At 38.7% G+C, this 22,319-nt stretch overlaps 1 protein-coding gene across 1 annotated transcript; it reads left to right on the top strand.

Moving 5' to 3' along the window:
• The first annotated feature begins 18,241 nt into the window (after positions 1–18,241).
• FAM237B (family with sequence similarity 237 member B) lies at positions 18,242–20,293 on the top strand. Its single transcript, XM_061414386.1, is given in 4 exon segments — positions 18,242–18,324; positions 18,439–18,524; positions 19,806–20,194; positions 20,196–20,293. Coding segments are annotated over 2 exon segments (480 nt in total). The 5' UTR covers positions 18,242–18,324; positions 18,439–18,524; positions 19,806–19,808; the 3' UTR covers positions 20,290–20,293.
• The last annotated feature ends 2,026 nt before the right edge of the window (positions 20,294–22,319 follow it).

The following is a 22,319-nucleotide window of genomic DNA, read 5'->3' as shown; positions in this document are numbered from 1 at the left end:
CCCCCACTCCACAGAGTAGGGGAAAAAAAAACTCCCACGGACAGTAAAAACTAACGCGTGAAAAACTCAAACTCAGCTGGGGGGAAAAAAAAACCGTTCACTGACCAGCTGAGTTATGTCTAGCAAAAGCTTCCAGGAGATGTTTTACAACTTGGGACCCGACGGTCAGGATCTGAGTTCTATAAGAATTTCATTGCGTTCTGTGGGGAAGGAATCTTGCAACTGTTAGTAGCTTCTAGGTGTGTTCTGTGCTTCAGTCTTGTCAGACTCTTTTCGACCCCATGGACTGTAGCCCGCCAGGCTCCTCTGTCCATGGAATTCTCCAGGCAAGAATACTAGAGTGGGTTGCCGTTTCCTCCTCCAAGCTTCTAGGGGTCCAGTAGATATTTTGGGTCATTATCCAACTCGTCTGAAGCGAGCCTCAGGAGGGGCAGGACCAGCATAGCGGCGGGGTCGCAGTCCGCCCCGCCACCCGCTTTTCTGCCCTCACGCGAAGAATTGACGTACACAGTCCTGCTGGGCGGCTCTGGATTATTCTCCCAGCCTTATCATCTTTCTGAATTTAAAACAATCCTTCTCCCATCTCTACCCCTAACTTACTACTCGATGTAGAAACTATCCCTCTCTGTGTTGATTCTTTTCCTACTACTGAACCGCTCTTTACTCCCCCATCAATAAAACTATAATTGTCATTTAATTAATCAGGATATTAGGCTGAGAATTCCCTGGGTCCACTGGTGAGGAACGGCATGCTTTGACTGCAGAAGACCTGGGTTCAGTCCCGGGAGGAGGAAATAAGATCCCACAAGCCCAGCAGCACGGCCAAAAAATAAAGGAAACTAGGTTGTTACTACTTGGATGATTAATCTTAATAACGTTTGTGTCCTTTTCGATTATTATCCTTACTAGGTCTTATAATGTCAGAATTATGTTGAGCCCAATCTGTTTATTTTCTAAGGTTTATTTCCTAGTGAACACAAGCCCAAATTGTTTTCTTTGTCATAGCATTTACATGGGAACATGATAACAGCAAATAAAAATAAATGAGAATTTGATATAAAAACATCTGGAAATACTGGGGAACATTAGGTACTATAATCAAATGAGAAAACATAATATTTTTCTTGAACAAAACACCACCAGAGCCTGGAATATTTATTACAGCTCTGGTTACTAGATAGTGGAAGAAACATGAAATGTAAATTGCTCCCTTGAAATGTGCTGCTGAAATGAACATGAGTTGAAATGACCCAGGGTGTTATCCAGACCTGATGCAGAAGTCATTACTAGCTGAAAGTATTCTGACTTCTGCCATTGAATGGATAGAATGCCTTCCCCATGGTTGCTCAGGAGATTAAAAGTTCAGTTGCTCAGTTGTGTCTGACTCTTTGCAACCCCATGGACTGCAGCACACCAGGCTTCCCTCTCTATCACCAACTCCCAGAGCCTATTCAAACTCGTGTCCATTGGGTCGGTGATGCCATCCAACCATCTCATCCTCTGTCGTCCTCTTCCCTTCCTGCCTTCACTCTTTCCCAGCATCAGGGTCTTTTCCAATGAATCGGTTCTTCCCATCAGATGGCCAAAGTATTGGAGTTTCAGCTTCGGCATCAGTCTTTCCAATGAGTATTCAGGACTGATTTCCTTTAAATTTGACTGTTAGAGAATTTTGTGTAATAAGCATGATCTCAAATGACCAATTGGCATAAGGTACAATTTGACTTTTTTAATGTTATAAACTAGACTTCTAATAAGTTAATAAGTGTTTTGTTTTAGAATAATTTAAGTTTACAAGAAAGTTACAAAGATAGACCAAAGAGTTCCTGTATACTGTTTATTCAGCTTGATCTAAAGTTAACATCTTGTATAACCATTTGTCAAAACTAGGAAATGAATTTTGGTACAATACTATTATACTATTACCAAACTATACACTTTATTTGATACCACTAGCTTTTCATTGATAACCTTTTTCTGTTCCAGGATCCAATCCTGAACACCACATTGTATTTTGTAAACACTTAAGTGGCACTGGTAGTAAAGAATCCTCCTGCTAATCCAGGAGACACAAGATACAGCTTTGATCCCTGGGAATGGCAGTCTACACCAGTATTTTTGCCTGGGAAATTCCATGGACAGAGGAGTCTGGCAGGCTGCAGTCCATGAGATTGAAAAGTGTCAGACACGACTGAGCACACATGCAAGTGTGGTGTATTACTTTAAGCATAAAATGAGCAAATATAATCAAGGAGTCTGGTATTTTATAATGCTATTTTATAATCTTTGTCACTTCTCTCTGTTAATATAGTTATTCAAGAGGTAATTTACCCCAGCATTTTCTGTGATATTAACTTTCTGATCTATAATTTTTGGTATGAATAATATAGGTTATTATTATTCATAATAATATGAATAATAATAATCATTCATAATGATTAAATTGGGTTTGTTGCTGTTGTTATTCAGTCACTATGTCATGTCAGCCTCTTTGCAACCCTATGGACTGCAGCACACCAGGCTTCCCTGTCCTTCACTATCTCCCAGAGTTTACTCAAAATCATGCCCACTGAGACAGTGATACTATCCAACCATCTCATCCTCTGTTGTCTCCTTCTTTTACTTTCAATCTTTTCCAGCATCAGGGTCTTTTCCAGTGAGTCAGCTCTTTGTAGCAGGTGGCCAAAGCTGTATTGGAGCTTTAGCTTCAGCTTCAGCATCAGTTCTTCCAATGAATATTCAGGGTCGATTTCCTTTAGGATTGACTGGTTTGATCTCTTCAGTGTCCAAGGGACTCTCAAGAGTCTTCTCTAGCACCATAATTCAAAAGCATCAATTCTTCGGCTCTCAGCCTTCTTTCTTTATGGTCCAACTCTCATAACCATACATGACTATTAGAAAAACCATAGCTTTGACTATACAGACCTTTGTTGGCAAAGTGATGTCTTAGCTTTTTATGCTAAGTTATGTCATAACTTTGCTTCCAAGGAGCAATCTTCTAATTTCATGGCTGCAGTCACTGTCTGCAGGTTTTTGGACCCCAAGAAAGTAAATCTGACACTGCTTCTACTTTTCCCCCTTCTATTTGCCATGAAATGATGAGACTGGACGCCTTGATCTTGGTTTTTTGAATGTTGAGTTTTAAGCCAGCTTTTTCACTCTCCTCTTTCACCCTCATCAAAAGGCTCTTTAGTTCTTCATTTTCTGCCATTAGAGTGGTATCATCTGCATGTCTGATGTTGATATTTCTCCTGGCAATCTTAATACCAGTTTGGGATCCATGGATGGGATTCATCCATAATATTTTGCATGACGTACTCTGCATAGAAGTTAAGTAAATAGGGTGACAATATACAGCCCTGTGGTACTCCTTTCCCAATTTTTTTTTTTTTCCAATTTTGAGTCAGTCAGTTGTTCCATGTAAGGTTCTGTTCCTTCTTGAACTGCATACAGGTTTCTCAGGATATAGGAGACAGGTAAGGTGGTCTGGTATTCCTGTCTCTATAAGAATTTTCCACTGTTTATTGTCAGCTACACATCAAAGGCTTTTGCCTTATTAACAAAATGATTCTTCTCCACAGTTCCTCTTCCAGAGCCACCACAAGGACAAAACGTTGAAATAATTGCTTGTTTTTAGTTCTTAACCCTTATTTCCTGCATTCCTCGACTTCCTTTCTTTTAATCACCTCTTCTTACTACAGGTACTAAGAACCCTTCTGCTTTTCTATCACAGTACCTATCAAAACTGGACCTCAGGCATGGCTTTGATGCCTGCATTTTACAAGCTGATGTGATTTTTAAGTCAGTGTATTGCTCTCAGGGCATTTACTTTTAGTTTTTATCTCTAATTGTGAAATGAACAAAAAGCCCTACCCTCTTCTAAAAAATGTCCAACTTTAGTGTGAGAGAGCCTTCCATGGGAGATATATGTGAAAGCAGTGGAGGCTTCTTGGTATCCTTTGTATAAGAGAAGGTAGCAGCTGACATTGTTTCTACAAGATTCAGTCTAACCTTAATTATTTTCTTGATTCTATAACTCAAGTTAGCAGGTTTCACGAGCTTTCATACCCAAAGAAAATAATATAACACAAAGGTCTTGTTCACTGTAGTCCTTTATCCGTATGATCTCCAGAGAAGTTTTTTTTTTTTTTCCTCTTAAACATACAGATTTGATCATATCACTGAGTTCAAGATCCCCTCATGAGCTCAGCATGACTGTTGTGTGCATGTTTCAGATGGGAACATTTATAAAGTTTCTTTCTTGGTCATTCCATATCTATATCTTATTGACACCTTGATCTTGAAAATACTTTTTTTAATGGGAATATGTTGCCATCTCCAACTATGTAGCTATCTACATGTAGTAGATACTACATCTACAGCATCAGTCCTTCCAATGAATATTCAGGACTGATTTCCTTTAAGATGGACTGCTTTGATCTCCTGGCAGCCCAAGGGACTCTCAAGAGTCTTCTCCAACACCACAGTTCAAAAGCATCAATTCTTCGGTGCTCAGCTTTCTTCATGGTCCAACTCTCACATCCATCTATGACAACTGGAAAAAATATAGCTTTGACTGAACGTACCTTTGTCAGCAAAGTGATGTCTCTGCTTTTAATACGCTGTATAGGTTTGTCATAGCTTTTCTTCCAAGGAGCAAGCATCTTTTAATTTCATATAACAATTTTTAATTACATATAACAATTTAATTTCATATAATTTTAAATTACATATAACAATTACCAAGTTCCTAATTTGTCTCATACACTTGGCTATGTGCTAAAACATTGCCATGGTTACTGGAATAACTAAGCAAGAATAATTAAGCATAGTAGTTATATTAATGAGAGAAAGAAAATTTTAGTGTTAGATACCTGAATTCATAGTGAGTGGAAAAAACTTATTTCTATTGAACAGGATTTTGCTTTGCTTTTAATGCACGCTGTTTTTAATTTAGGGCTTCCCACGTGGCTCAGCGGGTAAAGAATCTGCCTGCAATGTGGGAGACCTGGGTTCGATCCCTGGGTTTTTAATTTGAAGGATATCATTGAAAGTTTATTTTCTTGGAAATATATATAGAGAGAAATCCTAAGAAATATTTGAATCATGTTTTTAAGACCCCCATTGTCAACCATTTGTACTGGAGGAAAAAAGTGTTTTAAAGGGCTTCTGCTGTAGTCATTGATTGCTCTCTTTTTTAATACTTTCTTTTAATAATCTACGGGTATAAAAATGGCAGTGGCATTATCAGAAGGGCCTTTGATAATGATGCTTAATGCTTGTCCAAAACAAAAGTACTTATGCAGCAGGAAAGTTGGTAGTATACTCAGAGTTCTCATTTATGTAAACCATTTCTTTGTTATTGATATTTCATAAAACAGTAACCACTTACTAAGAGACAGAATTCTTAGATAATTTGAATAGTAATTCTTTGTAACATTCTTTATTTGGAAATTTGAGACTACTCAAAATAACAGTGTCCTGCTAGTTGAAAGTTACGTTGTAGTGCTGAACTTTGAGTTACTGTGCAAGACTTTTTTTTTATGCTGTCACTTGTAATATGTTTAGTGAGAATCCTTAGGATTAAAGTTCTGATTACAAATTGTTGTTTAAAAAAATGTAAGAGTTTGTAAATCATTGTCCTAGGCATGTGTGTTAGACTATCACTCCATACATGGTAAGCTACAACTTTGGAATGGAACAGCATTTGTACACATTGCACTCATTGTGTAGCCTACTTGGGCTTATGACAGAGAATGTACTCTGAGATGGTGCAGAACATATAGCTTATTGGAGGACATGGTTGTGTGAGCAGAAATGAAGTTTATTGAAAACTCATTTTATTCAAGAGCTTTATAGAATATAAAATATATATAATGTTTTCAATCTTTCTTAAGAGTCATAGACACAAGTTTTAAAAAATTAAATGTGTGATAATCCCATTTGGCCTTTCAGTTCATTAATTCATTCAATCTAGCTCTTGCAAGAACACTAAATCTTTCATTTGATTACTGCAGAATTCCCAGATATTTTGGTATTAATTTCTTATATCTATTTCTTTATCTCCCACTCACTCTTCAACCCACTAGAACTTTATTTCTGTTCCTACTGTTTCATGAAAACACTAAGTCCTTTTCTCAAACCGTATTTTATTTGATTGGAAATATCCATTAGAAAGGATATTAGGTATATTATATATGCCCCATTTTTTGTTGACCAAACTGAATGCTAATAAAGGAGAAAAAAATGAAGCTATCAAAAGGTAACATAATCCATAGAAGCTTTTATTCTACATAATGCTTTTACATACTTCTTAGTGAGAAAGATTAAGCTAAAACCCTAGTACGTAACAAAACTTAGGCCAGGGGAAACTGACATGTTTTGTAGTTATGCTAAGCATCACCCCTCCTACCCTTGACGTTACAGAATGCTGAAACAGTTTCTGATGGCAGTAGTTGAACAAAGGAGAAGTTAAGGCTGTTTTTAGAGAGAATAAAGAGTAAGTTGTTTATTCTAGGTAGCATTATATGATGCAGTTGGTTAAAGTTTATATGTGAATGATTTAGTTACTTTTACATTGAACAAGCCCTAGGTTCATGGGTGGGGAAGACCCCTGGAGGAGGAAACAGCAACCCGCTCCAGTATTCTTGCTTCGAGAATCCTGTGGACAGAGGAGCCTGGCAGGCTACAGTCCATGGGGTCGCAAAGAATCAGACATGACTAAGTGACTAACACACTTTCGTTTAACTTACAGTAACATCTTTCCTCTCAGTTATGACTGAATTTAGTTGCCAGCTTGCTAATGGTTTCAGACCTTTCCAGATTTGGTTGGAGCGTAAAAGAGAGGAAGAAAAATATGGTAAGAAGGTAAGAAAATCCTTACTCAAAATTTGTTTGGTGGGCTAGATTTGAGGTCCTGGGATTGAGAAATATTTAGGGCTGACTCTTTCATGGATGGTTTTGTAGGTACTTGGCAGAGTCCCATCACTGGAGCCTCTCACCTCTGATTTCCTAATGGATAGATCTCTATTCGAGTGGTAGATTTAGGCTCTCTCTGCCCTTGCTCCCTCCAGAAATTGGGGGTCCACATAGATCCTATCCTTGTAAATTGAGCCCCTTGATCCTTTTCTGTAGCCTTATTATACTAAATCCAAGATGAGCTTTTTCTTATATACTACCCACCTCCATGCCATGGGAAACCCTCATGTAGACTTTACCTGGTCACATTTGAGAGTTCTGGCCAGTCCCCAAACAGCAGAACCTCTCTCCCATTACCATCAAAGCAGTTTTTGAGTCAATCTCTTGACTCCTCGATTTCCCTGCAGTCATTTTGCCTCATCACTGCAGAAATAAGACAATACATTTTCTTAGTAGGTTTCTCAAAGGCTCCTTTCAGTAGGCTTCCTGGAGACACATCCAAATGAGCGTGAGGAAACAGGCATAGCCTAATCCCTACGCATCCAGGATGGAGGACCTGGAGGTCCAGGAATTTTGTGATCCTTTCCTTTAAAAATCTGAATTTGGATCTGGCACCTGCCTTGGGTATGAAGTATCTCTGTCCTCTTGATATCTCAGCTGTAACTTGTCATTCAATATCCTACGATATTCCCTTTTTGAAAAATAAGAAACTTGGAGCTGGAATTGAATTTGACTAAGATGTTAACCAGAGAAGGCAATGGCAACCCACTCCAGTACTCTTGCCTGGAAAATCCCATAGACAGAGGAGCCTGGTAGGTTGCAGTCCATGGGGTCACTAGGAGTCAGACACGACTGGGCGACTTCACTTCCACTTTTCACTTTCATGCATTGGAGAAGGCCATGGCAACCCACTCCAGTGTTCTTGCCTGGAGAATCCCAGGGACAGGGGAGCCTGGTGGGCTGCCATCTCTGGGGTCGCACAGAGCTGGACACGACTGAAGCGACTTAGCAGCAGCAGCAGCAGCAAGATGTTAACACATTATTTTCTGTTCTTTCTTGCATCTGTGTGTGATCTCAAATTTGTCATTTCTCTTCCTGGTTAATTAGTAATTTAGTTATGGGGAACTGGAGAAGGAATTAATATGAATTTTTCTCTTTACAACATTTCTATTATAATAACTGATACTTATTTGAGGATGGCATTTCCCACCTCTTTTATTCTTTTTTTCCCTTTCTGGTGTGTAAAAGAAATAATAAAAATAATCCTTCAAGTAAATCTTGGAGGGCTGATCTTGGACTGTGAAAACTCTCCTGTGTGCCATTCATTTCAAATTTGGACTTCTCTTTGCCTGCTCTGTAAATTGCCTCTCCAACAGTTGGGGGTGATTACATCTCTTCATTAAGGAAATCATCTTTCACATGAAATGTCATCTTGTTAATATTACCCATCTTGCCATGTAATATTTCTGACAGAAAATTCTCTCATAGATGAAAGGTAGTTTCTTCCTTTTAATCAAAGGAAAATGGTGTTTCACTAGCTAATAAGCACTCTTTTTTGTTAAAAGACAATAAGATCTATGATGTCTAGAAATTACAGTTCACAGATTGAAAAATCAATAATATTTACATCAATTTTGTATTACTTCCTCCTAAGATATTAAAGTGTTGAGACAAGAAAGCAAACAAAGATTACTTGTAAAACATTGCTATGAGGCTATATATTAGAGTCTATAGCAGAATTAGATATATATAGATATAAAATTAGATAGATATAAAATTGAGTGATCTTGACTCATTTAATTTATATAGGCACATAGGAATTACCACTAAGTCAGAGCTATATTATTATTATTTCTTGTACATATCAGAAAGGGAAAAAAGAATAAAAGAGGTGGGATATATCATCCCCAAATGAGTATCATTTTACTAACAACTGTAGCCCAAGTTTATGAAAATCACTATGCTAGAACTAATCATAATGTCTGAGAATTTCACACATTATGGAGTGGTTAAGTTGTTGGAAACAGAAAGTTGAGTTCTTTGAGTCTTTTGTCTACCTTATATATATGTACTTGTATACTCAATGAAGTAAAATTAAAAAGACAGCTGACTCTCAAGATGTATCCTTTCTTTATATAAATTTAAAATTCTTTGATAAAAATTCAGTCTCTACTCTCTTCTCTGCTTTTACATAATCATAAACAGAAAAGGAAGGAAAAAGAAAATCCAGAGGGTAAAGTGTTAGGAAGCACTGACTTTGCTTTCCAGAGACAACTTCAAATTCACTTAAGAATTTGATGAAACTTGTGTATGCTCCCAACACAAAGTCCCTGTGAATACATACACAAAAAATTTCATTCCATTTGAGGGCATTCAAGGCTCCTGAAAAATTCATCCATATAAGCACAGGGAGTTTATGAACCTCCACTTCCTACCAGTTCATCAGGAATTCAGTGATCCAGTTGGCCAAACCCCCTATATATTTCCCAATTCCAATACCCTCTCACCATCTTCACTCTTACCTTTATCCTTTGCCTGGACAGTCGTAAAAGCCTCCCAGCTGATTTGCCTGCTTCTACCCTTGACCCCTTTGGTTCATGCTTCACAGAGTAACCTGTTGGATCCTTTGAAAACATAAATCAGATAATTTTCTTTTCTAGCTTAAAATTCTCTCATATCTCCTCATTGCAATTAGAGTGAAATGCAAAGCTATAAGACCCCACATGACTTGGTCCCTGACAGTTTTTTCTTGACATTCTCTTGACACAACACACTACCCATATACCGAATTTAAGACCTTTCTGCTAGCTAATTCCCTTTGCCTGACATGTTCTAACATAGCCAGCTCTTCTTATATTCTTGGCTAACTCTTTCTTTCTCTTTTTTAAAGATTTTTTAAAATGTGGACCATTTTTAAGATCTTTATTGAATTTTTTACAATATTGCTTCTGTTTTATGTTTTTGGTTTTTTGGCTGCAAAGCATGAGGGATCTCCCCAACCAGGGATCAAGCCTGCACCCTCTGCACTGGCAAGTGAAGTCTCAATCACTAGACCTCCAGGGAAGTCCCCTTAGCCAACTCTTTCATGTCATTTAGTCTCAGCTGAAATGTCATCTCTTCAGAAACATCTTCCAGACCACCACGTCTAAGATTGTAGCCACCTCTCAGTTATCTTCTGTTATTGTCATAACACTTGCCACTATCTAAAATGGTCCCCTTTCTTTATATATCTGTTCACTTGTTTACTATCTGTCTCCTACCTCTAGTGCTTTGTCTACTTGTTTTCCACTACGGCTCCAAACCTAGCTCAGCATCTGGCAAGAAGTAAGTGCTAATTAGATACTTCTTGAGTAAAGTGCATGATGGTTTTCTTTTATTAAAAATTATGAAATTAGTTGATGTCACAATTATACTCTGAGTTTTTATAACATGTGCTTATAGAAATAATAGAATTTTAATTAACACTGACTGTCATGCCAATGAATTCAAACTAGTGGTATTTATTAAATTTAAGGAAATTGCCCAGTAACATCTGTCTTACTACCACAACTCAACTCAACTCTCATGCTGCTGCTGCTGCTGCTAAGTTGCTTCGGTCGTGTCCGACTCTGTGCGACCCCAGAGACCGCAGCCCACCAGGTTCTGCCGTCCCTGGGATTCTCCATTCAAGAACACTGGAGCGGGTTGCCATTTCCCTCTCCAATGCATGAAAGTGAAATGTGAAAGGGAAGTCACTCAGTTGTGTCCGACTCTTAGCGACCCCATGGACTGCAGCCCACCAGACTTCTCCAACCATGGGATTTTCCAGGCAAGAGCACTGGAGTGGGGTGCCATTGCCCTCTCCAAACTCTCATGCTAGTGAACCTCAATTCTAATAAATTCCTTTTATAGATTTTTTAACCTATAAATGAGGGTGATGGAGGAATTCTAACATGAGTTGCTCTTGTTAGATGATCCTTCTACATATGACATGGGTAAACTCTAAGTGAGGCATTGGAGAATGACCAAAAGTAAGTAGATTCTAGAGCGAAGTTGACAGTTTGTAAGAAGGGTTGTTGTACTCAGGTCCCTTGTTTTCACTGTTTCCAGACTAAGGACAAAACTGAGTCTGTTCCCTGCATTTTGGCTAAAATTCTGCTACAAAACACTAGGTTTTGTGGCTTGAAGAGTAGAGGACTGAGTTTGGCATAACTATAGTTGCTTGAAAGTAAGGGGAAAATCCAAAGTAGGAGGGATCCAGAGAAAGGAATCCTTAAATCTTTTTAATGACTCTTCTGCCAATGCCTGAATCACGCCTGAACAGGACAAACTTTAAGCAGTCAGCTTTCCAAAATATAGCCCAATCCATCAATTGCATGCTAAACCAAACAAACATACCAAAAAAAAAACAAAAAAAAACTAACATTCTTTGTGAGAGTATTACAGACTCCAATCTGTTTGCAAAATATATGTTAAGGCTATACCTAAAGTTGCTAGGATAATAATATGTTAAGGATACAATCTAAAATTACTTAATAAACCAAGAAACATGGCAATTGTGACTCATTTTTGAGATAAAAGACAATCAACAAAGATCAACCCATAGATGCCCCATATGCTGAAACCAACAGACAATGATTTAAAGCAATTACTATAAAATACATTCAAGGACATAAAAGAAAATATGTGCATTATGAATGAAATATAGAAAATCTAACAGATAAATAGAAACTATAACAAAAGAAATGTAAATTCCAGAACTAAAAACTGTAATATCTGAAATAAAAATTTACCAGATGTACTTAACAACAGAATGAAGGTGATGAAAAAATCAGCAAAGCTGAAGGTATATTAATAGAAATTATTGGGAATTCCCTGGTGGTCCAGTGGTTAGAACTCTGGCCTTCCACCATAGAGGGCATGGGTTCAATTCCTGGTTAGGGAACTAAAATCCTAGATGCCAGCCAGAAAAGAAAAAAGAAAAAAATTAATAGAAATTGTCTAACCTGAGGAACACAGAGAAAAAAAAATAAGTAAAAATGAATGAGCCTCAGGAACTATACTGAAAGCTCTAGGACATGTGTAATTAGAACCCCAGAAGGAGATGAGAGAAAGGTATAATGGGCAGAAATAATATATAAGGAAAATGTGGCTGAATATTTTCCAAATTTGGTGGAGGATATAAATTTACACATTCAAGAGCTTAACAAACCTTAAATGAAATAACAACAAAGAAAACCACACTGTTGTATAATAATTTGGCTGTTTTTTTGTCCCTACTCCCTAGGAGACAACCTCTAAATCTTTGTAATTTCTTGGAGTGATAGGAAAGTCTTTGTTACTCATGGTGGGCCTCTGGGCTCACACCTGAATAAGATGACTCCAAATGGGGGCTAGCCACATGAGAAAGATCAAGCATGGAATTACGGGTTGGGGCTTTGAGTTAGGTGTTATAAGCCCAGCCTCTGAAGAGGGCAGGATTGGCTGGAGATTGAGTTCAAGCACATGGCCAATGATTCAATCAAAATATTCAGAATTGATTCAGTCAATCAAGCCTATGTAATGAAACTCCAGTAAAAAGTCTAGTCACTGAGGTGAGCCTGATTAGGTAATTATACAGTAATGTGCCTGGAAGGTCGGGCATTCTAAGGACACAAAAGCTTTGTGGGTTGGACCCCCAGACCTCACTCTATGGGTCTTTCCACTTGGCTGGTCCTGATTTATATACTTTATGATAAAATTATAGGGTTCCATCCCTAGTCAGGGAATTAGATCCAACATGCCTCAGCTAAGAGTTCATATGCTGCAACTAAAGAGCCCACATGCCACAATGAAAAGTCCCGCATGCTGCAACTAAGACCTGGTATAGTCAAATCAATAAAAAAATAATCCCATGGACAGAGGAGCCTGGTAGGCTATAGTCCATGGAGTGGCAAAGAGTCGACATGATTGAGCAACTGAACATGCAAGTACAAGTTCTGTGACTCATCTTAGTTAACTACAATACTTTGGGGAGTACTGGAAACCTCTGTGTTGGTAGTCAGTTGATCAGAAGCATGGGTGACCTGAAAACTCTGGAATTTGCATCTGGCTTCTGATGTGAGGGTAGGATTATGCTCCTAACTTGCCAAATGTGGCCTAATTCTAGGTAGTTAGCATTGTTGAGTCCTGCCCCCCAGACTACAGGTTGAGGCATTGCCCCAAAGTCACAGAAGGGAAACCCAGAACTAAGCTCACCTCTAAAGCTGACTGAGCCCCTTTATAACCATTGCCAAACGCCCCAATGATCATCACTAACAAAATTTCTGACTCCCAATTAGACAAAGATGCCCACTACAGTAGACACCTTATAGCATTCCAACCAGTTACCTAACACTAACCTTCCAACAGGAATTTTCTTTGTCTTGAGGCTATAAAAATTGGCTATTAACTCTCAAAAACGCTTGACTCTCCCTGGTCTGTCAGGAAGCTGGCCTGCTGCACTTGCAGTACCCACTTTATCTCTATTCTTTGTTCTTACACTCACTCTTTTCTGCAGTACTCTGTCTTGGAGCCTCCTTGGTGACTCATACAGTAAAGAATCTGCCTGTGATTTAGGAGACCCAGGTTCCATCTTGGGCCGGGAAGATCCCCCTGGAGAAGGGCAGGGCAACTCTCTCCAGTATTCTTGCCTGGAGAATTCCATGGGCTGAGGAGCCTGGTGGGCTACAGTCCATACGGTCACAGTTGGACATGACTGAGCAACTAAAACACATTGTGTCTGGAAATTCTTTTCCAATCTGTGCTCAGATTGCCCCAACAAGCATCAGAATTGCACTGTGCACAACTAAGCACATTATTATCAAATTTGAGGGGAAAAAGTTATTTTGAAAGCTTTCAGAGAAAAATGACACATTGCATTTGAATTTGAATTATTGACTACCAGAACACAGTGGAGCATCTTTAAAGTGCTGGAGGGGAAGGGATAACAAGACTACAACAAATCAGAATTCTATATCCAGTGAAAATTACCTTCTAAGAATGAAGGTGAAATAAAATATTTTCAGAAAAAGAAAACTAAAAGAATATATTGACAGTGGGCATGCACTATAAGAAATAATAAGGAAGTGCGTGCATGCATGCTAAATCTCTTCAGTCGTGTCCAACTCTGTGCAACCCTATGGACTGTAGCCTGCTAAGCTCCACTGTCCATGGGATTCTCCGGGAAAGAATACTGGGAGTGGGTTGCCATGCCCTTCTCCAGGGGATCTTCCAACCCAGGGATCAAACCCAACTCCCTTACATTGCAGGTGGATTCTTTACCATCTGAGCCACTAGGGAAGCCCCACTAAAGAAAGTACTACAGGCTAAAGAGAAATACAAAGAGATGCAAATTCAGATCTTGTTGTTGGGGGTGGCGATGAGAGCATTGAAGATTGTAGTATCTATCATGGAGTTTTAATGTATGTAGATGTTATACATTTGACAGCTTTAGCAAAAACAGGCAAGGGTGAGTGAATGAACTCCTGTCTTGAAAAGATTTCTGTATTTGACATGAATTGATTCAATACTAACCCTAAGTAGGCTGTGAAAAGTTAAGGATATACATTGTGATCCTTAAAACAACCACTAAAAATTAATGCAAAGAGGTAAAATAAGGATGCTGGAATACATGTTTATGCATATGCTGTGTTAGGTAAACCAAAGATAAAGATACAGAAACCTAAGTCAAACTTTTTATTTCTTGTACTTATTAAATGATGACAAAATATTTCTGTTAGTGGTCTTTTTTGCCAAGGGTTAAGATTATATGATCTTTTTTTCAACTTCTCTCTTCAACTCTTTCTTTTTCTCCTGTTTCAGAGTCAGTATTTGGTTCATCTTTTTCTCCTATGTTCTTGAAAAAAAAATTGCATATTTTCCCTTCAATTTGTCAGCAGTCAGCTAGTGCTTGTTTTCTCCGCAGGGTACTTGTTTGTTTCAACTTCATTTCCTGCCCGTTTTCTCCCTAAGGTCATTGAATCACATTTTGATAAATACATTGTTATTATGGTTTACTAAAGGCCATTATATCGGTAGATTTTTTAATTAATGTCTTTCATTATAATGAGTCAGAAAGTCAGTGAATTGAAAAATTACTCTTTATGTGGGTATTCAACATTAGTCAACATGTCCTTGCTGTGTGTGGAGTGCTCTTCTGAATTCTGTGGGAGTGTGATTATGGCAGTATTTCCTGGAGATAAAAGCTATATAAAGAAGAAATAGGGCAAACAAAAGTGACAGATAAGTGTAAGGTAGGAAGCATGGGAGCAAATGAATAAGCTACTGGCCTGACTAACCCAGGAAATTTTCACAGGCAATACTAGAGTTCTGAAAGACTTGGGTGTACCTTGTGGAAAGCTGACGAAACTCCCTAAGTGGAGTGAATATCATGGATATGAAGGATAAATCAGCTAAAAATTATTTCCTGAGTGCTGATTGCATCATATGCCAGTCACCAGAAGAACATGAAATAAAGATAGTATTTTTAGTATTTAGATAGTATTTAATATTTCCTAAACCAGTCCATTCTGAAGGAGATCAGCCCTGGGATTTCTTTGGAAGGAATGATGCTAAAGCTGAAACTCCAGTACTTTGGCCACCTCATTCGAAGAGTTGACTCATTGGAAAAGTCTTTAATGCTGGGAGGGATTGGGGGCAGGAGGAGAAGGGGACGAGGATGAGGTGGTTGGATGGCATCACTGACTTGATGGACATGAGTCAGGGTGAACTCCCGGAGTTGGTGATGGACAGGGAGGCCTGGTGTGCTGCAATTCATGGGGTTGCAAAGAGTCGGACACGACTGAGTGACTGAACTGAACTGAACTGAAAGATAGTAGGAAAGATTACATGTTCTCATGGGGGGAAAAGACAATATATATAGCCATAGATGCCAAGTACAAATAGATGCCAACTATTGTAGTGAAAATGGATACTTAATTGCAGAAGGAAGGCTGAATTAAATGGAGGGGACTTTAAAGTGGGATCAGGGCCTAACATAACAGAGAGAAAGGGAGAGATAGGATATAACTTAAATGATGAAGTCTGGGGACAATGGGAATATACTGGGAATAAGAGGATCATGATAAGATGGTGATGAATATGTTGCTGCTGGTCAAGTATGTTGGTAAAAATGATACCTGACATGGAAAGTTGGATATTATTCAGGGTTTGTTTTAGATGAAATTATAATTAGATGGATTAGTTAACTTGACTTTATAAATAACAAGTTGTTAAATCTAAGCTTCTACATGAATTTATTATGGCTATGTTTAAATAACGGAGAAGGCAATGGCATCCCACTCCAGTACTCTTGCCTGGAGAATCCCAGGGATGGCGGAGCCTGGTGGGCTGCCGTCTATGGGGTTGCACAGAGTCGGACACGACTGAAGTGACTTAGCAGCAGCAGCAGCAGCATGTTTAAATAAATTGTGTACTTTTGAGTTTCATCACTCCTTTTTGCCACATGAAAAATATTATTTTCTAGACCAGTTTTCCAAGTGGAGACCCATACCAGTGTTTTGATTCTTCAGCTATATACTCTGTCTTAGTTCATTTGGGATAACATAACAAAATACCACAAACCAGCTAGTTTATAAACAACAAAAATTTATTTTTCACAGTTCTGATAGCTAGAACAAGATCAGGGTACCAGCATGGTTGGGTTTTAGTGAAGGCTCCTTTCTGGATTGCCTTCTTTTGGTTGTGTCCTCACCTGATAGAAGGGGCCAGGTTCCCTCTGGAGCCTCTTTTATAAGGCGGTGTTTGTCGCTCAGTCATTTCTGACTCTTTGTGACCCTGTGGACTATAGCCTGCCAGGCTCCTCTGTCCATGGAATTCTTCAGGCAAGACTACTGGAATGGGTTGCCATTTCCTTCTCCAGGGGATCTTCCCCACCCAGGGATCAAACCAGGATCTTCTGCATTGCAGGTGGATTCTTTACTATCTGAGCCACCGCCTTTTATAAGGCACTGGTCCCATAAACACTTCCCATGGGCCTCCATGTCCTAATACCATCACCTCTGGGGATTAGAGTTTCAACATAAATTTTGGAGGGGCACAAACGTTCACACTATAGCATCCTCCCTTTGGTTCTGTAACATCATACCACCCTGGAGCTTGTATGGATTGATTGTTCTATCTCTTCCTCCTTCACTGATTCCATTTGAAGTTCATGGACCCCTAAGTTTGGGCATAGTCTTCTATCTTCATCTTAACTTTCTTTTATCAGTGTATACTTTCGTGGAAGCAATAATTTTTATCAAAACAGAGATCGCTCAACTTAATTTTATTTCTAGCTAAATTTTAGATACTCCAGAAGATCCAGAATCAATTCTAATGCAACACATCCCAGATCAAGTTTAACTTCCCCACTAATCTTCCTTTCTGTTTTTCATATTGTTACTGTCACCCCCCAAAAGCAGGCATACCGAAAACATTAGTTATCTTTTCTTTCCATCTCATGTCAATGTGCGGAGAAGGCAATGGCAACCCACTTCAGTACTCTTGCCTGGAAAATCCCATGGACGGAGGAGCCTGGAAGGCTGCAGTCCATGGGGTTGCTAAGAGTCGGGCACGACTGATCGACTTCACTTTCATGCATTGGAGAAGGAAATGGCAACCCACTCCAGTGCTCTTGCCTGGAGAATCCCAGGGACAGACGAGCCTGGTGGGCTGCCCTCTATGGGGTCGCACAGAGTCGGACACGACTGAAGCGACTTAGCAGCAGCAGCATATCAATGTGACTAGTTACTAAGCTTTGTCTTTATGTATTTGAAATATATAATTTTGTCACTGTTCTAGAAGTTTTAACATGCGTTATTTGACAGTAGAAAAGAATATACCTAATACATTTGTTGGCAACCGTAATCATTTAAGAGATTAAGGAAATTCCCTTCTAAGTTTACTAAGAATATTTTTTGTTTTAATCTTGAATGGGTGTTGAATTTTATCAAATGGTTTCTCTCTTCAACTTGTTTATGTGGTGAATCCACTAATCGATTTTCATGTGTCGATGTTTCATTAATTAGGATAATCCCAGCTTGATGCTGATGTGTATTTTCTTAGATCCTCCTGAATTTGGTTTGATAATATTTTGTTTAGGATTTTTAACCTATCATATTTTAGTGAGATGGTCTTGTGACTTTACTACTGTTTTTCACATTGTTCTTGTTTCTGGGTCTCAGAGCTGCGGAGGTGAGCAAGGTGAGGGCGGGGCCTTGAGAGCAGCCACCCACTCTCTGCCGGCTCTCCGTCTCTAGAAAAGGCGCGAGGTTCGGTCTGCAGGACTGACTTCCGAGCCCCCAGCGGCCGCAGCAGGTCCCGCAGCGCCGCTCTCAGGGCGCCTGAGCCGCTTGACTCCGCAGCACGGTGCCGCCTAGAGGGTTCCTCAGGGCGAGTTCAGGGTGCCCGGTGAGCGCTCGCGGCAGGTCACAGCACCGCTTTCGCCTGTCACCTGCCTGCAGTGGGTGGGCTTGGCTGGGCAGGGGATGGGAGTCCCCTCTGAGACCTCTTGTCCCCCTCCAGGCAGGAGCCACCCTCGTACCTGAGGGAGCGCAGTGAACGAACGCAGGACATCACACCAGGACGTCTGTCTCTGCCGCCTACGAGAGGTACCATTCCCCGCCAGCTCCCTCTGCGTGCAGGTGACCCGATCCGGGAGGAGAGCACTGGTTGGGAAAGTATAACCTGAAATTCTCGGGGAAGAAAATTCTCTGGTCCCACTCAGTCCCTTTGTGTCATAAACTGGCTACTGTCAGCTCTATTTGGGAAATCTACACAATTTGGGGGAAGTCGTGTTAGCTCTGTTTGGGAAATCTGCACAATTTTCCACAGTGTGAAACGACCTGAATAATCTAAATTTAAATTTGTTTCCTTCGATTTGTCTTTCACCTAACTTTATTTATTTCTTTTGGCCGGGAGGCGGGGTGCTGGAGGGAGGGGAAGTGAAGGACCTCTGTACACAGGGAAGAATGTGAGTCCCATCTCCTGGATCTGTTCTGGACACTCCACTCCTGGTTGTAAAGGTTGTGTCAGGGACATTTCCAGTGCCAGCCTGGAATGGTTAACTGTATGGCCATTCAAGCGAATTTAGACCTTGACTTCATCTATAGGCTTCAGGCCCATTTACTGAGCAGTCAGTTTTTAGAGAAGCTTGTGCACAGAATCATAAGAAAATATCAGGATTTTTCTTGAATTTCTTGAATGACATTTCTTGAATGTCATTTGTGCTGCACCATGTCATATTAGCTTCTATCATCTTTATTGTCTTCATACTCCTGAACAACTTGAGAAAAGGCAGGGATCCACTAGTAATCAGTTCATAACACATATTTTTTAATGAATATTCAAAGTTCATCAGTAACTTTGAAACCTAAAATGGTGCTTGAGCGTTCAACACTTGATCAATTGGAAAATGCCAGCGAAACACCACACTCTTTTTCTTATGGTTACACATAAAATGGGCTGCGTTTTGATCCTCTTGATTGAAATGTATGGTGGTAAGAGTTTTGGATAGGGAGACAGAAGAGCTAAGAACTTGCTGAACCGTATCAAGAGAAATTTTCTAACCTGTAAATGGGAAAGGTTGGAGCACATGCTTCAAAGATCTTTGATGAAATGAATCTCATCACAACTTCATAAACATGTGTTGGATTTCAGTGACTCCTGAAGACTTTATCAGAATGTTGGTAAAGTTGTTACTCTAATATCCTTTTGAGGGGAGGTCTGAAAGTCAGCAAGGTAAAGGAAAACCAACAAATACATAGTAGGCAATTTTGATTTGATGAAAACCAAATATGTAAGTATTTATAATTTTTAGGTTTAAACAGATCATAAAGTAATTGAATAATTTTCTTTTTAAGCTAAAAACATATTCCTTTTTTTCTGTACAGAATATGGATTTTGCCACAAGAAGATGGTTCTACTTGCCTTTGGGTTGCATGTTGCTGATCCATCTGACTCATGCTGACTTTGAATTTCAAAAGGGCGTACTTGCCAGCAACAACCCAGGGATCATGGAAGACATTGATCCCCAGTGCTGGAATACTTGCTCTTTGACATTGATAGAGCTCAAAGAACTCAAGATAGAGCACAATGTGGATGCTTTCTGGAATTTCATGTTGTTCCTGCAAAAATCCCAGTGGCCTAGACATTATAATGTCTTCTTAAGCATAGCTCAGGATTTCTGGGACATGTATGTAGACTGCTTGCTTTCAAGATCTCATGGAATGGGCAGAAGACAGTTGATGTCTCCCAGGTATAATTTTCTACAGAAGATAAGAGAATTTAAATGTGTACTTAGATAATAGCAGTTTGGTTTTCTTAAAAATTCAACATTTAATCTTTCTGATTTTTAAAGTTTATCTAATAAGCTAGCAAATTTGCCATATTTTTCCTAATTTGATCAGCTTTGATTTTCATTTTTGCTGATTTTATATTGTTTAGAAAGCATGGGAGCTCTGATGTGCAAATACTTGATTTTAAATGATCTTGGAATATAATATATTTTGGTAATCATTAAATAAATTATCATCTTATTTTTCCCCATGAATAGTTCATAAGAGAGTCATTTAGCCCTGTAATTATTCATATTACATTTGTTAAAAATTTTTTAAACATCAACATGTGTTCAGACTTTTGAAATTAATATTTTCAGTAGGGTTGCTTAAAGGGAGGGAAACTCAAGAATCATATTAAAATAAGTGTTAACAATTTTTCCTCTCTGACTTTACAGGACTGGATTTTATAAAACGTGAGTTTTACATTTAAGAGAACACAGAAAATACCTCAAGCAGGATGGCACCAACCTGAAAATTTAACCCTGTGTCAGTATTTATGAGCTCAAATATTTCCTACAGCATTTATCAAAAGTGTTATTTCCAGTTATTTAATATTGATGAAGGTTGTATTTTTGTTGATGTGTAATTGTTTTATGCCTATTGAGTCATCATTTCTATATTTTTGGATAATTTTTCAGTAATTTTTAATTTAGAAGGCATCTTTGTAAAGCATCTTTTTTTTTAAAAAAAAGAAAACACCACTTAAAATGCAAATACAGTATATATATTTTAATACAATGATCAATGGGGTAAAATAACAACCAGTTTTATCTGGTGTTATATGTAATATTGACCTTAAAACTGTGCCAAAACTAATGCCAATATTATCCTAAAAAGTAATATTTAATCTTGATGTAGTGTACTCTGTGTCTTCTGATATATGTGTCTCATCACCAAGCTATCTTATATATTATTTTTTATCCATTAAGGACTAAAATTTCATTTTATGTTCTCATTTTTATTGTCCTCATTTTTTAAAAAGGAATAACAAACAGAAAAGTAGTAAGAAACTTCATTTTAGTAAAGTGCAAAAATGAAGTGAAAGTCACTCTGTCATGTCTAACTCTGACCCCGTGGATTCTGTAGTTCATGGAATTCTGCAGACCAGAATACTGGAGTGGGTAGCCTTTCCCTTCTCCAGGGGATTTTCCCAACCAACCCAGGGATCAAACCCAGGTCTTCTGCAATTGCAGGCAGATTCTTTACCAGTTGAGCCACAAGGGAAGCCCAGGAATACTGGAGTGGGTAGCCTATCTCTTCTCTAGATCTTCCCAACCCAGGAACCAAACTGAGGTTTCATGTGTTGCAGGTGGATTCTTTACCAACTGAGCTAACAGGGAAGCCCTTTAGTAAAATGTAATTGGATAGAATTTTTGTCTTTAGAAGACAAAATTGTTTTTATATTTCCTTTTATATAACACATTTTATTGTAAAAAGGATGTGGAATTTAAAGACGTATACCAAACAATAGAATAACATGAATTAGATGAAGAGGTTGGGATGATGAGAAATAGATAGAAAACAAATAATATGCAGTTAAAGTTTTAGGTCAGTGCTTTTAAATGCATGTCATAAAAAGTTCTATACCTTTGATAAAGGGTAGCCATAAATTTAGTCTGAATTTCCAATGTGAATTGGGACTCATGAGCGGTTTCAAGATTCACAGTGGGGACCAAGCAATATGTTTGGGAGCCTAGCTTTTCCTAGGTCTGAGGATCAATAGAAGTCTGTCCCATAGGTTTTTTATAATGGCTGCCATGGGTTACAGCATTGTGTTTTCAAGTATCCCAACAGTGACAGCTAGCCTTCAATGTAACCTGATGCCAGCACACCCAAACACAATTAAATACAATTTCAAAAGCATCAAAAATAATATGAATTGTCTGATGGTTTCATTTGATCCAAGAATAAATTTTGAATTAAAGGAGGGGACCTGACATTCTTTGAGTTGTGGACCACTTTGAAATTCTGATGACATAATAGACCCTCTACTAGGGGTTTTATATACATACACTCATACTTTGTACGTAATTTCAGGGGTCCCATGAGTCCTAATGGACTGCATAA

The sequence above is a fragment of the Bos javanicus genome, chromosome 4 (genome assembly GCF_032452875.1).
Source record: "Bos javanicus breed banteng chromosome 4, ARS-OSU_banteng_1.0, whole genome shotgun sequence".
Classification (NCBI taxonomy): Eukaryota; Metazoa; Chordata; class Mammalia; order Artiodactyla; family Bovidae; genus Bos; species Bos javanicus.
Note: the sequence above shows the minus strand (reverse complement) of the source record. Positions and strands in the feature narration are given on the sequence as shown.